Genomic DNA, 17,976 nt, shown 5'->3' on the forward strand with positions numbered 1-17,976 from the left:
CGCTGAGTGATACGGTTTTTGTCAGCAAGGAACCTGCCTGTTGCAGAAATTTGTGAAGTGTACAGATTTGTGAAGTGTACGGTGATACTGTTATGAGTGAAAACAAAGTGTGTAAGTGGGTACGACAATTCAAAGACAACGTCCATGATGAGGACTGCTCCGGTCGCCCTTCTTTGATTACAGTGAACTCTTCAGAGCCGGTGGCAAGTTTTAATGAAGAGGGTATTTTAAAATTGGTTCAGAGGTATGATAAGTGTTTGAACAAACTTGGCAACTATGTCGAAAAATAGAGTGAAGTATGTACTTTCTGAAAATAAATTTATTTTTTTGAAATAAACTTTCGTTGTGTACTTATGTTCAAACGGACCTTACTTAAAAAATACCCCTCGTATTTTGGCCACATCATGAGAAGGAAAGCTTAGAGAAGAGAATGATGCTGGGGAAAATGGAAGGAAAAAGGAAGAGGGGCCAACCAAGGGCAAGATGGATGGATGGCATCCTTGAAGTGACTGGCTTGACTCTGAAGGAGTTGGGGGTGGTGACGCCCAACAGGGAGCTCTGACATGGGCTGGTCCATGAGGTCACAAAGAATCAGAAGCAACTGAATGAATGAACAACAACAACTGCCTAGAGCCTTACTAACCATGCAATCCTATGTCAGTAACTCATCGAACAAGCCAGAAACTCTTACATTAAATGCACTGTAGGTTGTAGGAGAGCCAGCAGTTTAGTGAGTTGCATGTTGGACTACATAGAGTCTGGAAAATCAGTTCTGAATCCCTAATCAGTTGTAAAAACCCACTGGGAGGCCTTACGCATATCATACTCTCTTGGGCCGGATTGACATTGCCATACTGTGCATTTTCAGAATGTGAATGACCCACATTGAACTGGATTATATGGCAGTGTAGACTCATATAATCCTCTTCAACACAGTTAATCCACATTCTGAAACTGCATTACATGGCATCGTAGATCCAGTCTCAGCTTTAAAGGAAGGCAAAGGCAACCCTTCTCTGGACAAATTTTGCCAAGAAAACCCCATGATAGGTTCACCTTCACATCACTAAAAATCATAAACAACTTGAAGGCACACAACAAGGTTAACAGAATCTTGATTAGACTGCTGTCTGCCTGCTTCTTCTGTTGAGCATATTCCTGTCAAAGTTTTTGTACCATTGCCTCCTCTCACAGTTTGGACACTAAAGAAATCAAAGTTTTGCTTCATATCACCTCTGACGTATCACCCCTGCTCTTATCTACAAGCACCACATAGCACTGAAGTAGGTTAAAGTCCAGGGCAGGCTTTTAATGTATCCAATCATCCCAGTTTGACAATAGGGAGTTGCAAGCCCTTTGTTTTGTAATGAAAACAAATTATGAATGAATTCCTATGCACACTGCACATATCTTATTTGTAGTGCAAACAACACTTCAAAATAATACAGTAATTAAAATGAAGAACAATTTTAACAATTATAAACTTATTAGTATTTCAATGGGAAGTGTGGGCCTGCTTTTGGCTGATGAGATAGAATCGTTGTTGTTGTTGTTGTGTGCTTTCAAGTCGTTTCAGACTTAGGTTGACCCTGAGAGAGGGCCGGGTAAATGACCTTGGAGGGCCGCATCCGTCCCTCGGGCCTTAGTTTGAGAACCCCTGTATTGGATAGATAGATAGGTAGGTAGGTAGTAGGTAGGTAGATATAGAAATATAGATAAAAGGTAATGGTTTCTCCTGACATTCAGTACAGTAATGTCCGACTCTTGGGGTTGGTGCTCATCTCCATTCCTAAGCCGAAGAGCAGGCGTTGTCCATAGACACCTCCAAGGTCATGTGGCCAGCATGACTGCATGGAGTGCCATTACCTTCCCACCAAAGCAGTACCTATTGATCTACTCACATTTTCATGTTTTCAAACTGCTGGGTTGGCAGAAACTGAGGTTGACAGCGGAGCTCACTCCGCTCCCCAGATTCGAACCAACAACCTTTCAGTCAGCAAGTTCAGTGGTTTAACCTATTGTGCCATGGGGGGGGGGGGGCTTGAGATACATATATATATATACACACACACACACACACACACACACATTTATATGGCCAGAAATTGAAAAGAAAAGCACAGGATCATATATTTTGGCAAATGCTAGAGTTGTGTGAAGTCGACAACAGATTGGATCTGATAGGAGATACACACACACACCCATAATATTTGTGTGAAGCTCAAAGGAGTGGATTGATAACAAATCAAATAGGATGAGATAGTATATATATCCATAAATATTTGTGCCATGAGCATGACAGTGAATAAAATTAACATTACATTTCAAAACTGGGTCATCCTCCAATAGTACTTCCAGAATCCCAACAGGTTGTTGTTGTTGTTGTTATTATTATTATTATTAGTCTAAGATCCACTGGGGAGGCCCTGCTCTTGGTCCCATCAGCTTCGCAAACACATCTGGTGGGGATGAGGGACAGGGCCTTCTCAGTGGTGATCCTCCACTTGTGGGATTTGCTCCCCAGCAAAATTAGATTGGCATCCTCCCTTTTTTCTTTCAGGAAAAAAACTGAAGACGTGGTTTTGGAATCAGGCTTTTGGCTAGCGGGCACAACGGCACTTGAACATTGCTTTACGATTGTATAACTAATGTTTGTTTTTAATCTATTGTATTGTATTGTATTATCTTGCTGCTATAATTGTAATTATTTGCGGCATCCAATTGTTAGCCGCTCTGAGTCCCCCTGCGGGACTATTAATAATAATAAATTATTATTATTATTATTAATTATTTATCGTCCTCTTTTTTCTCTCCACAAGGTGATTCAGAGCGGCTAACATTGAAAGCATTACAATCCAATTAAAAATATACAAATACTAGCCATGTATAAAAATGTGAGAGGAAGCCACAGGGAGGAGGGAGCAAGCTTGTTTTCTGCTTCCTTGGAGACTAGGACGCGGAACAATGGCTTCAAACTACAAGAGAGGAGATTCCATCTGAACATGAGGAAGAACTTCCTGACTGTGAGAGCCGTTCAGCAGTGGAACTCTCTGCCCCGGAGTGTGGTGGAGGCTCCTTCTTTGGAAGCTTTTAAGCAGAGGCTGGATGGCCATCTGTCAGGGGTGATTTGAATGCAGTATTCCTGCTTCTTGGCAGGGGGTTGGACTGGATGGCCCACGAGGTCTCTTCCAACTCTTTGATTCTATGATTCTATAAAAGAATCTCAAAACAACAATTAGCATTAAAAGCAATTTGGATGCTGCGGATGCTGAAGATGGCTACAGAGGACTGGGGGCCCTTCCACACAGCCCTATATCCCAGAATGTCAAGGCAGAAAATCCCACAATATCTGCTTTGAACTGGATTGTCTGAGTCCACACTGCCATATAATCCAGTTCAAATGTAGACTCTCTTTTTTGACAATTTTATATGGCAGTGTACAAGGGGCCTAAATGTATTAAGGGTTTTTTTTTGGGGGGGGGGGGTTGCATGTTCCTTTTCTGCAAAATTGCAAGCTTTCAAAGCTGCATACACCTTCCCATCTTGCAGGCAAACCAGGAACTGAGAACTGTCTCCAACTTTCCGAACTTTCTGCTTCTTCTCCTCCCAGCCAATCAGCGCCCTCCCTGCCTGCCTGTTTGCAGCCCTGGAAGGCCACGCTCACCTCGCCGGGGTCCGCCTTCCCTGGAGGCCGCAGAGCCACCGCGGGGCGCGAGACACCAGCAGCCTTGGCGCGCTCATCCTGGGGCTTCTCTCTCTCCCTTCGCTCCTTCCTTCCTTTCTCTTTCCTTCCTGGGTCCAGAGTGCCAAGGAACCTGCCAAGGGCCGCCCCCTGGCGGTCGAATGGAGCGGCGCCGCTCGGCAGCTCCGCCTCTTCTTCTGCCACCACTCTGCGTGCGCTTCGCCCGAAGCGGCGCTAGGGGGCGCTGCCCTGCATCTATAGCGCCCTTATTAAGCTGTTTACATTGCATTGTATGCTTTCCTTTGGTGTATTGTATTCCTATGGAGAAGGAGAGTCAGGGCCCTTCCACATCTCCCTCTATCCCAGAATATCAAGGCAGAAAATCCCACAAAACTGCTTTGAACTGGGTTATCTGAGTCCACACTCAGATAACGTGGGATTTTATGCCTTCATATTCTAGGATAGAGAGTTGTGTGGAAGGCCTGAAGAGGAGAGTTTAGCTGTCTTTTGTACTGAATTACACATCAGACACTTCCCGAGTGTCTAAGACTTGGAGGAGATTCCATCTGAACATGAGGAAGAACTTCCTGACTGTGAGAGCCGTTCAGCAGTGGAACTCTCTGCCTTGGAGTGTGGTGGAGGCTCCTTCTTTGAAGGATTTTAAACAGAGGCTGGATGGCCATCTGTCAGGGGTGCTTTGAATGCAATATTCCTGCTTTTTGGCAAGGGGTTGGACTTGATGGCCCATGAGGTCTCTTCCAACTCTTTGATTCTATGATTTATTTATTTATTTATTGTATTTATATATTATATAAGTATATATAAATAAGACTATGTGATGTATCGGTGAATAACATGCCGATCCGAGCAGGGTGGCCTTTTGCAGCTGACAGATGGAAATTTTGTCAGTGCCGATTGTTTTTAAGTGCAGGCCAAGGTCTTTAGGTATTGCACCCAGTGTGCCAATCACCAAAGGTATACAGCAAAGTAAAGACTTTCTGTATATATTTCAGATTTCAATATTAATGTCAAAAATACGTAGTAGGATTTTACATAGGATTTGTGCTACGTTAGAATAGTCAAGACAAATATCACTTAAGTAAAATAAACATTAACCTTTACTGGCTTGTGACAGTCTTTGCAGTTTGACCATTAAATCTTCGTATCGTGTAAGCTTTTCCAGTTGCTTCTCATCAATTCTGCTGTCACCTAGGATTGAAACATCAACGATCCATACTTTGTTCCCCCCCCCCCCCCCCCCCCCATGATCATGAAGTCAGGAGTATTGTGCTCCAGAACTTTGTCAGTCTGAATTCGGAAGACCTAGAGTCATGCTGGCCACATAACCTTGGAGGTGTCTATGGACAACTCCGGCTCTTCAGTTTAGAAATGGAGATGAGCACCACAACCAAGAGTCGGACACAACTGGACTTAATGTCAGGGGGAAACCTAGAGTAGTTTGATGTTATATTTTTATTATTTATACTAGCCGCCCCCTGCCACGCATTGCTGTGGCCCAGTCTGGTGATCTGGAAAGTCCCAATTCTGTCGTTAGTGGGGTTCAGATTTCTCTTTGATTGTAGGTGAACTATAAATCCCAGTAACTACAACTCCCAAATGTCAACGTCTATTTTCCCCAAACTCCATCTGTCTTCATATTTGGAATACTGAGTATTCGTGCCAAGTTTGGTCCAGATCCATCATTGTTTGAGTCCACAGTGCTCTCTGGATATAGGTGAACTACAACTCCAAAACCAAAGGACACTGCCCACCAAACCCTTCCAGTATTTTCTGTTGGTCATGGGAGTCCTGCGTGCCATTTTTGGTTCAATTCCATCGTTGGTGGAGTTCAGAATGCTCTTTGATTGTAAGTGAACTATAAATCCCAGCAATTACAACTCCCAAATGACAAAATCATTTTTTTGAGTGATGATCACTCCTTGGGTTAGTAGGTGTCTTGTGGCCAAATTTGGTGGCAATTCGTCTAGTGGTTTTTGAGTTATGTTAATTCCCCAAACGAACATTATATTTTTATTTATATAGATTATTATTATTATTATTATTATTATTATTCTCCTCCTTATTATTATATGACTAATAACACTATGTAACACCATTTCTGTTCCTGGGTTATAAATGTCATTTTCTAATTGGTTCTTTCATTAAAAAAATGGAGAAAGTTGATAACAACAACAACAACAACAACAACAGCACTTTATTTATATTCCGCCCTTCTCACCCCTAAGGGGACTCAGGGTGGATCACAGTACATATACTTGGCAAACACTCAATGCCATTTTGTATATACAATACACACACAGACAACAGAAGGAGGTAGTTTGGGTTTTTTCGGGTTTGTTTCCATTCAGTGTCCAGCTGTTTTGGTGCCACGGAAGGTTGGGCTTGAGTCCAAGGGGTGCTGTTGCTCTATCCTCTACGATGAAGAGGCATCAGGACTTCCTTTCGGTCACCTAGCATTTTCTGATCTCTCTTTATGGCGTCGTAAACACCTCCCCCGCTTTTTAGCGGTACCTAATTTCTCTAATTACAGCTAAAGCTGTTTTCAAATTGCCTAGGTAAACAATGAGCTAGGGTGTCATTTGGCAGCTCACGCCAAACCCGGAGTTCGAACTTGCAACCTTTTGGTTGATAGATCTTACAATTGCTGACAATTTACCAGCTGTGCTAAACCTCCGGCCAAAACTGCCAAAGCTTTGTTCTTGCGGGACATCCTCCAGGACATTTTGCTCTAGTTTTTCAATGAATCTCTCATCAAGTTTCAACCAATTCAACCTAGTTTGTGGCTGCCACAAAAACAAAGTTTTTGGAGTATAACAATTACTTTCAAAGCAAGAGCTGCACAATGAAACAGGAAATAATACCTTCAAACTATGAACCCAAATTTTGTTACCAAAGCTTCTGCTAAAACTGGTGACTACTGTTGCCCATATAGCAAATCCTTTGGATGATCTGAATGGTCGACGACTGCTGAATTTCAAAGGAGCCCCACGAAAATATTTCAAAGTTCTCAAAGTGATATTTGGGCTGCACATCCCAGAAGTCAATGAAGCCAATGAAGGGACTTTCCAAGGGACAGGCATGTAGCCGGGGGCGGGGGGGGGGGGGGGAGCTTCAGCCCCCCCCCCCCAAAATTCTGATGGTGGTCCACGAGAAGGCCTTACTGGTACATTATTTAAACTGTTATGTTCATTCATATCATGATCTGATCACCATGCTCAATATATCCCATATGCATGGGGGTATTGGGGTAACAATACAAAAGGTTTGCTAGGGTAGACCCTCTCTCATTCAGATTCAGCCCCCCCCCCCAAACCAAACTCAGCCCCCCCCCCCCCCCGAAACAAAATCCTGGCTACGGGCCTGCCAAGGGACTCATTTGGCATTTGTTTAAGTGGAACAGTGGAAAAAAATGTGAGAGGTAGGATACCACCTTTGAGCCAGGCCAGTAGCCAGGGGAGGGGGGGGGGGTTGAGGGTTCAAACCCCTGCCTCCTGAAATGTGTCAGGTTAAAAAAAAACCTGGTTTACTCTTGATTTTTTTTAAAAAAACAATTTGTAACTTAACACATTTGGAGGGGGGTAGGTTGAACCCTTGACCCCCCCCCCCCCCCTGCCATGGGCCTGTTTTGAGCTTTGCATTAGGTATACTATGTCAAGTTTGAACTTTACCCCGATGACCCACTTAAACATTTATGGAACCTCACTGTATAGGCACATTAGGATGGATGCTTTTAGCTATGTTGTAACTCACCTCAAGTCACAGTTACAACATTCTTAGGAAATCCTTCTTCATTTCCTGAGATGATTTTCCCCATTGATTAAAAGGACTCAGCAAAGACTTCTTGCATGGACAGAAGCAATGGTGCCCCTCAGGCCTCGGAGCACCTGAAGAGAGCACCCCATGGTGACTCAATCACTCATCAACAAAGAGACATCCTGATCGGGGTGCCCCATCTGCCTCACCCATTGTCTTCATACCCTTGGCTGAAACCAGTGCACAGGTAGCATCAGCTGATCCCATACCCAGGGCTAGAGATTACCAGAGCTTGGCATCCGCGCCAGCCACTTTTGTATATTTCACCCTCATAAGACAATACAAGGCCAGCTTGAGGAATCTCTGGATTATCGCCAGCAATCGGACAACACATTAAATTACACTAATCCACTCATTTCCCTCTCGGTTCTTTGTTTCCTGCTTGTACTGCCTCCTCACTCCTCATTGGCTAAGAAGCCAAAGCGGCACTGGCTCTCCCATTGGCCAAGGCATGCCTAAGCCAGCCGCACCTCCCCTCCAGCTGATGACTCCAGCCAATCAGCGCAAAGCCGGAAGGGGGGCAGGAGCGGGAAATTTGAATTTGACAGTTCTCTATATCCTATAAAATGTACTCTTTTGCCTTGCCAAGCATGTCAGCTTCAGCAAGGGATTGCAGTTTGACATCCGTACCAGCTGGGATGCAATAAAGACAACTTAGTGGCTTTTCTTCAACTTGGTGAGACCTTTTATTGGGAAAAATCAGGGGAAAATCTTGGGTGCTTCTTTCTGTCTTGCCAGGGCGAACGGGCTCTCTTTGGTGAGTCTGATTGGCCTCTGCCTCCTGGCAAAGATCCCCAAATACTTGCTCGATATCACAACCTCGGACAGCAATGTCACGCCAGGCAATGAGCAATGACCAATAGTGATGGCTGCTAGCAATGGCCATTGGCCATGGCTACTAGTCATGGCTGCTGTAACAACAGCAACACGAAGCAGATGAAGGGTGGCCATCTGGCAGGGTTGAACCAGGTTCAGCCCCTCTGGACAATTAGGAAACCTTCCCACTTCTACAGCAACTGATGGGGTTGCCAGTCAAAAGCATCCTAGAGCTGATCCAGCATTTGCCACTCCAGAGCAATCCCAGGACAAAAGGTCAATGGAGATCTGCCCATGGAGAATTTCTAGGATAAACTAAGGGCTGGTGTACCCTTTGCTAAAAATCTGTGATCAGGGATGAAACCTCACAAAACAACTGAATTTGGAAATCTGTGGGTAAATTCAATGCTGGGTAGGAGGTCATCTATCAAATTTTATTACACAAAGTAGAGAATTTAAACAAAGCAATATTTTTGCTCTTTTTAATTTAATATTTATATCAATTATTTTTCCTTCATGTCTTCTCTTCCGCAAATTTAATGAGCAAAACCTTAGAGAAGGGTGCCTTTCTTATGCTGATGCAGCACTTCTTTTCTTTCCAGCTTGAGTAGGTGTGAAATATTTATGAAAGAGACTTTCTAATTAGTATCAAAATTAAGCTGTCTCAATTAACTGTGACCAAGGAAGTCATTAGTTTTCATACACGTAGCCACAAGATGGCAGTGGAGGAATACATATTGATAAACCAGCAGGGATGTTTGGTCACAAATGATAAATAATATCTCAATGCAATGGATACCTGGGAGTTGAAATCCTTCTCTGTCAAAGTGTGCTGGTGCCTCACCAAACTACAACTCCCAGGATTATTTCGCATTAAGCCATGGCAGTTAACATAACACAATTACTGGGTTGTTGTGGGTTTTTTCGGGCTATATGGCCATGTTCTAGAGGCATTCTCTCCTGACGTTTCACCTGCATCTATGGCAAGCATGCTCAGACATTCTTGCCATAGATGCAGGCAAAACGTCAGGAGAGAATGCCTTTAGAACATGGTCATATAGCCCGAAAAAACTTACAACAACCCAGTGATTCCAACCATGAAAGTCTTCGACAATATATAACTCAATTAACCTACGAAAGGATCAGGATAAGAGTCATTTAGGGGAAATGGAGAGGTCTGTCATGACCACAAAAACAACCTGGGGACTTCAAACTATTGTCTTAGACAAAGATATAGGTTGATAGAGAACCAGTGATGTAGTTATTTATGTAGTGGATTATGACTCCGGTTACCAGGGTCTGAGGCCCCTTCTACACTGCCATATGAAATACAGATTATCTGCTTTGAACTGGATTACATGGCAGTATAGACTCATATAATCCAGTTCAAATGTGGATTATCTACTTTGATAATCTGGATTATATGGCAATGTAGAAGGGGCCTGAATCCCTTCTTAGGCATGGAAATCCACGGGGTCCCACTCTCTTGGCCTCGAAGGAAGGCGAAGGCAAATCCCTTCTGAGGAAATCTTGCCAAGAAACCCTCATAATAGATAGGGGCGCTGTAAATCAAAAACAACTTTAATACACACAGCAATAACAGTGTGATTTGACATCAGACTTGGAAGAAAGTAAGAACAGAAGAAGTGAGTTCAAATATCTTTTGACCCAGAAGATATGGGGGCCATAAGATATCTTAGCTCAGATAGCTCAGAAGGATATCTTAAGGGGAGGGAGGCATTGGCTACATTATTTGTATCCTGTTCCATGATCTGTTAAAATGCATGGAAGACAAATGTTACAAAGCAATGATGTTTAGTTTCTCTCCAGTGCACATACTCCATTACCCACCAAATTAGAAAAAGCAGCCCCATTGACATTGATTTGTAGTCTTGTATATTTTGAATACACATGTTATACATTTGCTTTGTATGAAAGAGATTGAAAGATGGGCTCAAAGCCAACCTTAAAAACTCTGGCATAGACAATGAGGACTGGGAAGCCCTGGCCTTGAGCGCTCCAGCTGGAGGTCAGCTGTGACCAGCAGTGCTGTAGAATTTGAAGAGGCAGGAATGGACGGTGAAAGAGAGAAACATGCCAAGAGGAAGGCGCATCAAGCCAATCCTGACTAAGACCGCCTTCCACCTGGAAACCAATGCCCTCACTGCAGGAGAAGATGCAGATCAAGAATAGGGCTCCACAGTCACTTACGGACCCACTGTCAGTACACTGATCCTGGAAGACTATCCTACTCAGACAATGAGGGATCACCTAAATAAGTAAGTAATTTTGTATTGTATTCTATGTTTTATTTTATTTGCATTTAATCTGGATATTTTATTCTAAAGCCTCCTTGTACAGTTTTGTTGTTCCTCCTTTCCTCTGCCTCTATACATAAGTCATGAATACTTTTTAAACATTTAAAAGCATTAAAAGGTTCTTTTATTTCATTTACAATGAAACAGAGTATACCACAGAGCAACACTGAGAAAGAAAGTAGACACACAGACTATATCTACATTGGGTACACAAACAAAAGAGGAATTATATTTTCACTCAACATCCACACACATAAAACATTCACACAAATATTACCATCTTTTCTTCCTTCTCCTGGAAAGAGACCTTGAAGGAGGCCAGATTGCATTCCCAGCAAATCTCCCATTGTGCACTCTTTCCATCCCTTGGAAAAGAGTGGTGTGTGGACTAGACTCCTCAAGTCTGCCACAATTTTGGAGGAGTAGAGTGTCTCTTATGTAGCAATATTTCTGCTGATGTTGTTCCAAAAAGTTGTAAATACATAACAAGTTGTTTTCCAGCGAAGACCTACGGATTCCATCAGTTCCTGAACAGATGTTAGCTTTTCTTAACTGATTTTGATTTTCCTTCTTAAGGAGCATTTTTTGCTTCCTTCTTAATGTCTGGAACCTTGTAAACACTTCCTTAACTTAAAGAATAATTGTTGTTGGTAATGTAAACATCTTGTTTTCCACCAAGGGTTAATCATTTGTCTCTGGGCATCAGCAGTTCTCATTAGCAACTTTTAATTACATTTTTGTAGTTTTCCAGGCTTCAATCTTAGGATGACATCTCTAACCTTTATAGACCACAACCAAACACCTATCATACAATTCCATTCAAACCATAGGTAAAGGTAAAGGTTTTCCCCTGACATTAAGTCCAGTCGTGTACGACTCTGGGGTGTGGTGCTCATCTCCATTTCTAAGCCGAAGAGCCGATGTTGTCCGTAGATACCTCCAAGGTCATGTGGCCGGTATGACTGCATAAAACGTCATTACCTTCCCGCCGGAGCAGTACCTATTGATCTACTCACATTTGCATGTTTTTGAACTGCTAGGTTGGCAGAAGCTGGGGCTGACAGCAGGAGCTCATGCCGCTCCCTGGATTCGAACCTGCAACCTTTCAGTCAACAAGTTCAGCAGCTCAGTGCTTTAATCCACTACGCCACCGGGGGCTCCTTACTCAAACCATCTATATATATATATAAATGCTATGTGCATAATGAGTACCTTAAAAACAAAAGAACCATTGAACGAAATCACACCAAAGTTGGCAACAAAACATCTCACAACACAAGGAGTGACCATCACTCAAAAATTATGATTTTGTCATTTGAGAGTTGTAGTTGCTGGGATTTATAGTTCACCTACAATCAAAGAGCATTCTGAACTCCACCAACGATGGAATTGAACCAAACTTGGCACACAGAACTCCCATGACCAACAGAAAATACTGAAAGGGTTTGGTGGGCTTTGACCTTGAGTTTTGGAATTGTAGTTCACCTACATCCAGAGAGCACTGTGGACTCAAACAATGATGGATCTGGCCCAAACTTGCCACGAATATTCCATTTGCTCAAATATGAACAGAGATGGAGTTTGGGAAAAATAGACCTTGATATTTGGTAGTTGTAGTTACTGGGATTTATAGTTCACCTACAATCAAAGAGCATTCTGAACCCCACCAACAACAGAATTGGGGCAAACTTCCCACACAGAACCCCCATGAGCAACAGAAAATACTTCAGGCCATCCAGTCAAACTCCCTTTACCAGGACAAGAAAACATAATCAAAGCCCTCCTGAAAAAGGGCCATCCAGCCATAGATATATATAGAGAGAGATGATCCACACACACACAGATATAGTATCATAGATTTGAACGGGACCCCTAAAGAAGGACAATGATATGTTGCATGTTCCAGAGTAGGCAAACCAAACACTCTCCACATCAACACTGACAAAGGAAGAGCAAGAAATTCTGTTTACCCACAAGCATAAAGAAATTACATATATTAGAAACCAACACTTTTCCAGATCACCAGACTGGGTCACAGCAACGCGTGGCAGGGGATGGCTAGTACAACATATATTTATTCATGACACATACATATCCATTGTACTCCTTTGGCAGGACCCTTTGTGTTTACTTGTTTTATTGTAATGTGCCATGAACGTTTGATTTTGCTATATAAACAATGTTGTTGATGATGATTATATAAATTGCTCAACATAATGTAATTGTCATGATTCCTCCTGAGATTCAGAATGCCTTCATGGACTTTCAAGCATGCATACAAGGCCTTGGGTTTTCTTCTACTTATGGGAGGCTGTAAATAAATTGTCAACTAACTGTCCCTCTAAAAACTCAAGCAGAGACCACTTTAGATATGCATGCATGTCAAGGTTTTAAATAGGAACGTGGTTTTTTATTTTTAATACGTGTGTCTATGTGTGTGCATGGAAACCAGACACTTGTCTCTTCTCCAGAAGGCTGGTATGCAAGGCATGTCCTCCTATCGCTAGTCCCATCTCGCCTCTGCACCTGCCAGTTCTTGAGTTATGGCATTTTCATATGTAGAAATTTAATAAGGTTAAGCCGCACTGTTATAGAATAAGCTGATACTTGGCTGGGGGATTAAAGCAGTTTTATGCATGCCCAGTGGGGGAAACTACAGTTACACTGGAGACCAAAGGCATACTGATAATGATGTCGCTTTGTTGTTGTGTTGTTTCAGTGGCCATCATCAAAGAACAAAATTAAAACAGGGCCTTCCCTTATGCTGCGGTTGTAATATGCCAGATTTTGTCTCCACCAAGATTAGGGAATTATACAAGTATTAATCTGATTATTCTGAAAATAGTATTTCTAAACAGAACATTGATCTGCGAGGCTGAAACTGTATGGCCATAGCCACTGTTTCATATTTGAAGACCAATGTCATGTGCAAAGTCTGATATTATGAATCAACAATCCTTTTTGCAGTTTTTCAGCATTTTTGTTTGAATGACTGATTTCTGCAGCAAACTGGACTCAGTGGTTTTGCTAAGAATGGAAGATATTTTATTATTGTTGTGGGCCTTCAAGTCATTTCCATGTTATGGCGATCCTAAAGCAAATATCTCAGAGAGTTTTCTTGGTAAGATTTGTTTGGGGGGCCTTTGCTATCTGCAGAGACTGAGGGCCCTTCCACACAGCCATATAACCCAAAATATCAAGGCAGATAACCCACAATATCTACTTTGAACTGGATTAACTATAGCCCTTTTGGCTTTGAACTGGAATATATTGCAGTGTGGACCCAGGACCCTTCCACATAGCCCTATATCACAGAATATCAAGGCAGAAAATCCCACATCATCTGAGCATGGGCTCAGATAACCCAGCTCAAAGCAGATATTTTGGATTATAGGGCTGTGTGGAAGGGTCCTAAATTCACACTGCCATATAATCCAGTTCAATGTGGATTTTATACAAATGTGTGGAAGGGGCTTTAGAGAATGTGGCTTGCTAAGGTCACCCTATGCTGGTGTTTGTATCCAGTTTGTGACTGTTGAGCTATATTACAGCCCCATGAAATTTTATACACACACACACACACATATATATATATATATCCTTCCATTTTCCCCAGCATCATTGTCTTCTCTAAGCTTTCCTTTCTTCTCATGATGTGGCCAAAGTACTTCATCTTGCCTCTACTATCCTTCCCTCCAAAGAACAGTCAGGCTTTATTTCTTGACTGGTTGGATCTTCTCGCTGTCCAAGGAAGCAAAAAAGGAAGAGGGGCTGACCAAGAGCAAGGTGGATGGATGTTATCCTTGAAGTGACTGAATTGACCTTGAAGGAGCTGGGGGTGGTGACGGCCGACAGGGAGCTCTGGCGTGGGCTGGTCCATGAAGTCACGAAGAGTCCAAAACGACTGAACAAATGAACAACAACTCTCTCTCTCTCTCTCTCTCTCTCTATATATATATATATATATCAATTTCGGAATAGAATTCCACTTTAGCTATTTACCAATGTGCAAGGCTGCTTATAAATTCAGTTTGGCATATTCACTCCAATCTGGTCCTTAAAATATTCTGTTCACACTTCTTTGTAAGATGATCCTTGTCGATTTCCCCAGAAACGATTACTTCTGAATGTTCTCCATTGCAGGGGGAAAGGAGCTAGAAGAACTACTCTATAGTTTGTCATTACTGTTCATACATACTTCCATTATGTTGACTTATGTATGACAAAAGAGAAGCTAAAGGATCTTTGTCTATTGTAGGGAGAAACAAAGTGAAGTCCATGGACTGTATGCGGGTCTCCAGGACCACTTTTGTTGCCACCAGGGCTCCGCAAGAGTTATTGTTTAATATTTTTGAAGTCCTCGCAAATGGTATTTAATGGAAGTGGGGACATTTCTACTGCATCTGGAACCCTCTAGACCAGGGGTCCTCAAATTTTTTAAACAGAGGGCCAGGTCACAGTCCCTCAAACTGTTGGAGGGCCGGATTATAATTTGAAAAAAACATGAAGGAATTCCTACACTGCACATATCTTATTTGTAGTGCAAAAAAACCCCCACACACTTAAAAACAACACAATAATTAAAATGAAGAACAATATCAACAAATATAAACTTATTAGTATTTCAATGGGAAGTGTGGGCCTACTTTTGGCTGATGAGATAGGGTTGTTGTTGTTGTTATTGTGTGCTTTCAGGTTGACCCTGAGCAAGGGCCAGGTAAATGACCTTGGAGGGCCATATCTGGCCCCCGAGCCTTAGTTTGAGGACCCCTGAGTAGTAATAGGTGGCACCTATTACTACTCCCCTGCTCTAGACCGCCCCTCCGCAGTCAATATTATATCTTGCAGAATTTTTCAAAATAATTCCCACAAAATGGCTCATTCTGTCTAGGAATATGCAGAAACATGCCCCTGGATCTGATGGAGAACATGCCCCTTAACCTTTCAAAGTTGTCCAAAGTAGCAGTAGTAAAGGATAGGACGGATTGCTCACTTACTGCCTGGGACCTCTTTCTCTGTTGATGATTGACAAACGCATCGGTGGATCAAAGTTATGAAAGCACTTTGCTTTCAAAGCAATTTTTAGTGAATCATTTTGAAAAATCTACCTCTTCTCCCAACTCCCTATTAAATTAAACCAAATTCCCCCAAGACAATCCTTTTTTCATAAAACTTTATTGTATGGAATACAACATTTAGTGAAAATAAATTAAGACTTCAATTATGTTTTGATTGGGATTTGAACCGAATAAAGAAAATTTCCAGCCATACACTGACCACATGGATTTATTGCCAGATACCCCAGACCCTTCTTCTGCAAACATTGCTTTCATGGTGGACAAAATGGAGGGAGGGGTAGAGTTGTGGGCTTGACAGGTGTGGTGGTGTAGTCCTTCTCATGGGCCTCAGCAAGTATTTTCACTGGGAAATGTAAAAATTCATTTGGTGTCTCAAACCGTTGGCTTTAAAAAGTGGAGCAGTTGGAAGGCATATATTACAGTCCTTTTGGATTCCAGGGTGACAGTACTGGATGGAGTTGTGATTTCCTCAATTTTTCACCAGTCTCAAATGCCTGCTGATCTTGTTCTGTCAAAAATCAAAGATAAATGACATCTGATTTTGTATTTTAGTATATGGTCAGTTAATTTTATACCCATGTCAAGTAATGGCTCATTCAGATGTTAATCAGAGGACCAGAGGATGCCGCATGGAAAAGTTGTGGGAGAACGCACTCCTTTCACTCAGGGCCCTTCCACACAGTCATATAACTCAGAATATTAAGGCAGAAAATCCCACAATATCTGCTTTGAATTGGGTTATCTGAGTCCTCACTGCCATATATCCCAGTTCAAAGCAGATAATGTGGGATTTTTTTCAGCTGTGTGAAAGGGGCCTCTGTTTGATGTACTATCATTTTAGAAGTATGAGAACTGCAGCTAATAAGAACTTCCTCAGGGACAATCTTACTTGGTCTGGAGTTTCTCAGATCACTTCATTGGACCATACAAATACTCAAGCATTTATCTTGAGATCACTTGACAATGTACAGGCTGAGTATCCCTTATCCAAAGTGCTTAGGACCAGAAGTGGTTTGGATTTCTGATTTCTTTTTTGGATTTTGGGATTCCTATATTTGCATGTATGTCACATGCAACTCCAGCGCTGCCTCTGAAAAATCCTGCAAATCTCTTGGGAAGACAAGCAGACAAATGTCAGCATGCTGGAAGAAGCAAAGACCATCACCATTGAAGCGATGGTCCTCCGCCATCAACTCCGCGGGACTGGCCACGTTGTCTGGATGCCCGACCACTGACTCCCAAAGCAGTTGCTCTCCTCTGAACTCAAGAACGGAAAACGAAATGTTGGTGGCCAGGAAAAGAGATTTAAAGATGGCCTCAAAGCCAACCTTAAAAACTCTGGCATAGACAGAACTGGGAAGCCTTGAGCTTTGAGCGCTCCAGCTGGAGGTCAGCTGTGACCAGCAGTGCTGTAGAATTTGAAGAGGCACGAATGGAGGGTGAAAGAGAGAAACGTGCCAAGAAACGTGCCCCAACCGGGACCGCCTTCCACCTGAAAACCGATGCTCTCACTGCGGAAGGAGATGCAGATCAAGAATAGGGCTCCACAGCCACCTATGGACCCACCGCCAGGACACTACACTTGGAGGACCATCATCCTTGGTCTACGAGGGATCGCCCAAGTAAGTAAGTAAGTAGGTAAGTATGTATGTACATTATGAGACATCTTGGAGATGGGACCCAAGTCTAAGCACAAATATACTGATGTTTCATATACAGAATATGTCAATAATTTTGTGCATGAAACAAAGTTGGTGTCATATCTCAAAAAGCAAAACTGTCATATCTCAGCCACTCACTTGGAGGATAATTCTTGGAATTCAGAATTCTTGATAAGGGATATACAAACTATATAATGCCATATATTTATTCCAGGATCCTGAGAATCTGTTCAGATGACAGAACTACTTCTCAGTTTGGAACCAACTGTCAGGGGGGAGAGAAGGCAATGTTCCTTTATTGTCAGCACGACCACATCCCTGTCCACCCTCATAATCTGCTTTAGGGGGTTTGGAAACACTCCAAGATATTTTTTAGACAGCACAGAAGACTGCAGGATGGACTTGAAGAAAGGTCTGATATGCTGGTAGACAGGTGCTAGCACAATGTGGGATTTGGGCCAAACATGGCAGTATGTTTGCCTCATTTATTTAGCAAGTCATGGCTCATATTGATCATGTTACGGTGGCCACTAATCTATCAGGCAACATCAAAGGGCAAGATGGGAAGCCAGGCCATTTTGCTGGTG

General features: G+C 42.5%; 2 protein-coding genes across 3 annotated transcripts in view; both read right to left on the reverse strand.

The window, feature by feature from the left end:
• Positions 1 to 3,814, reverse strand: part of ACADL (acyl-CoA dehydrogenase long chain) — a 41,416-nt gene extending 37,602 nt beyond the window's left edge. Inside the window, exon 1 of the mRNA XM_060782107.2 lies at positions 3,665 to 3,814. Coding sequence (XP_060638090.2) covers positions 3,665 to 3,741 — 77 coding nt within the window. The 5' untranslated portion in view covers positions 3,742 to 3,814. The remainder of the gene's footprint in view (positions 1 to 3,664) is intronic.
• Positions 3,815 to 15,806: 11,992 nt separating this feature from the next.
• MYL1 (myosin light chain 1) overlaps positions 15,807 to 17,976 on the reverse strand; it is a 40,313-nt gene continuing 38,143 nt past the window's right edge. For both annotated transcript variants that reach the window (XM_060782088.2, XM_060782096.2), the window contains exon 7: positions 15,807 to 16,236. The gene's annotated coding sequence lies outside the window, so the exon portion shown is untranslated. The remainder of the gene's footprint in view (positions 16,237 to 17,976) is intronic.

Source organism: Anolis sagrei, chromosome 1 (assembly GCF_037176765.1).
Source record: "Anolis sagrei isolate rAnoSag1 chromosome 1, rAnoSag1.mat, whole genome shotgun sequence".
Classification (NCBI taxonomy): Eukaryota; Metazoa; Chordata; class Lepidosauria; order Squamata; family Dactyloidae; genus Anolis; species Anolis sagrei.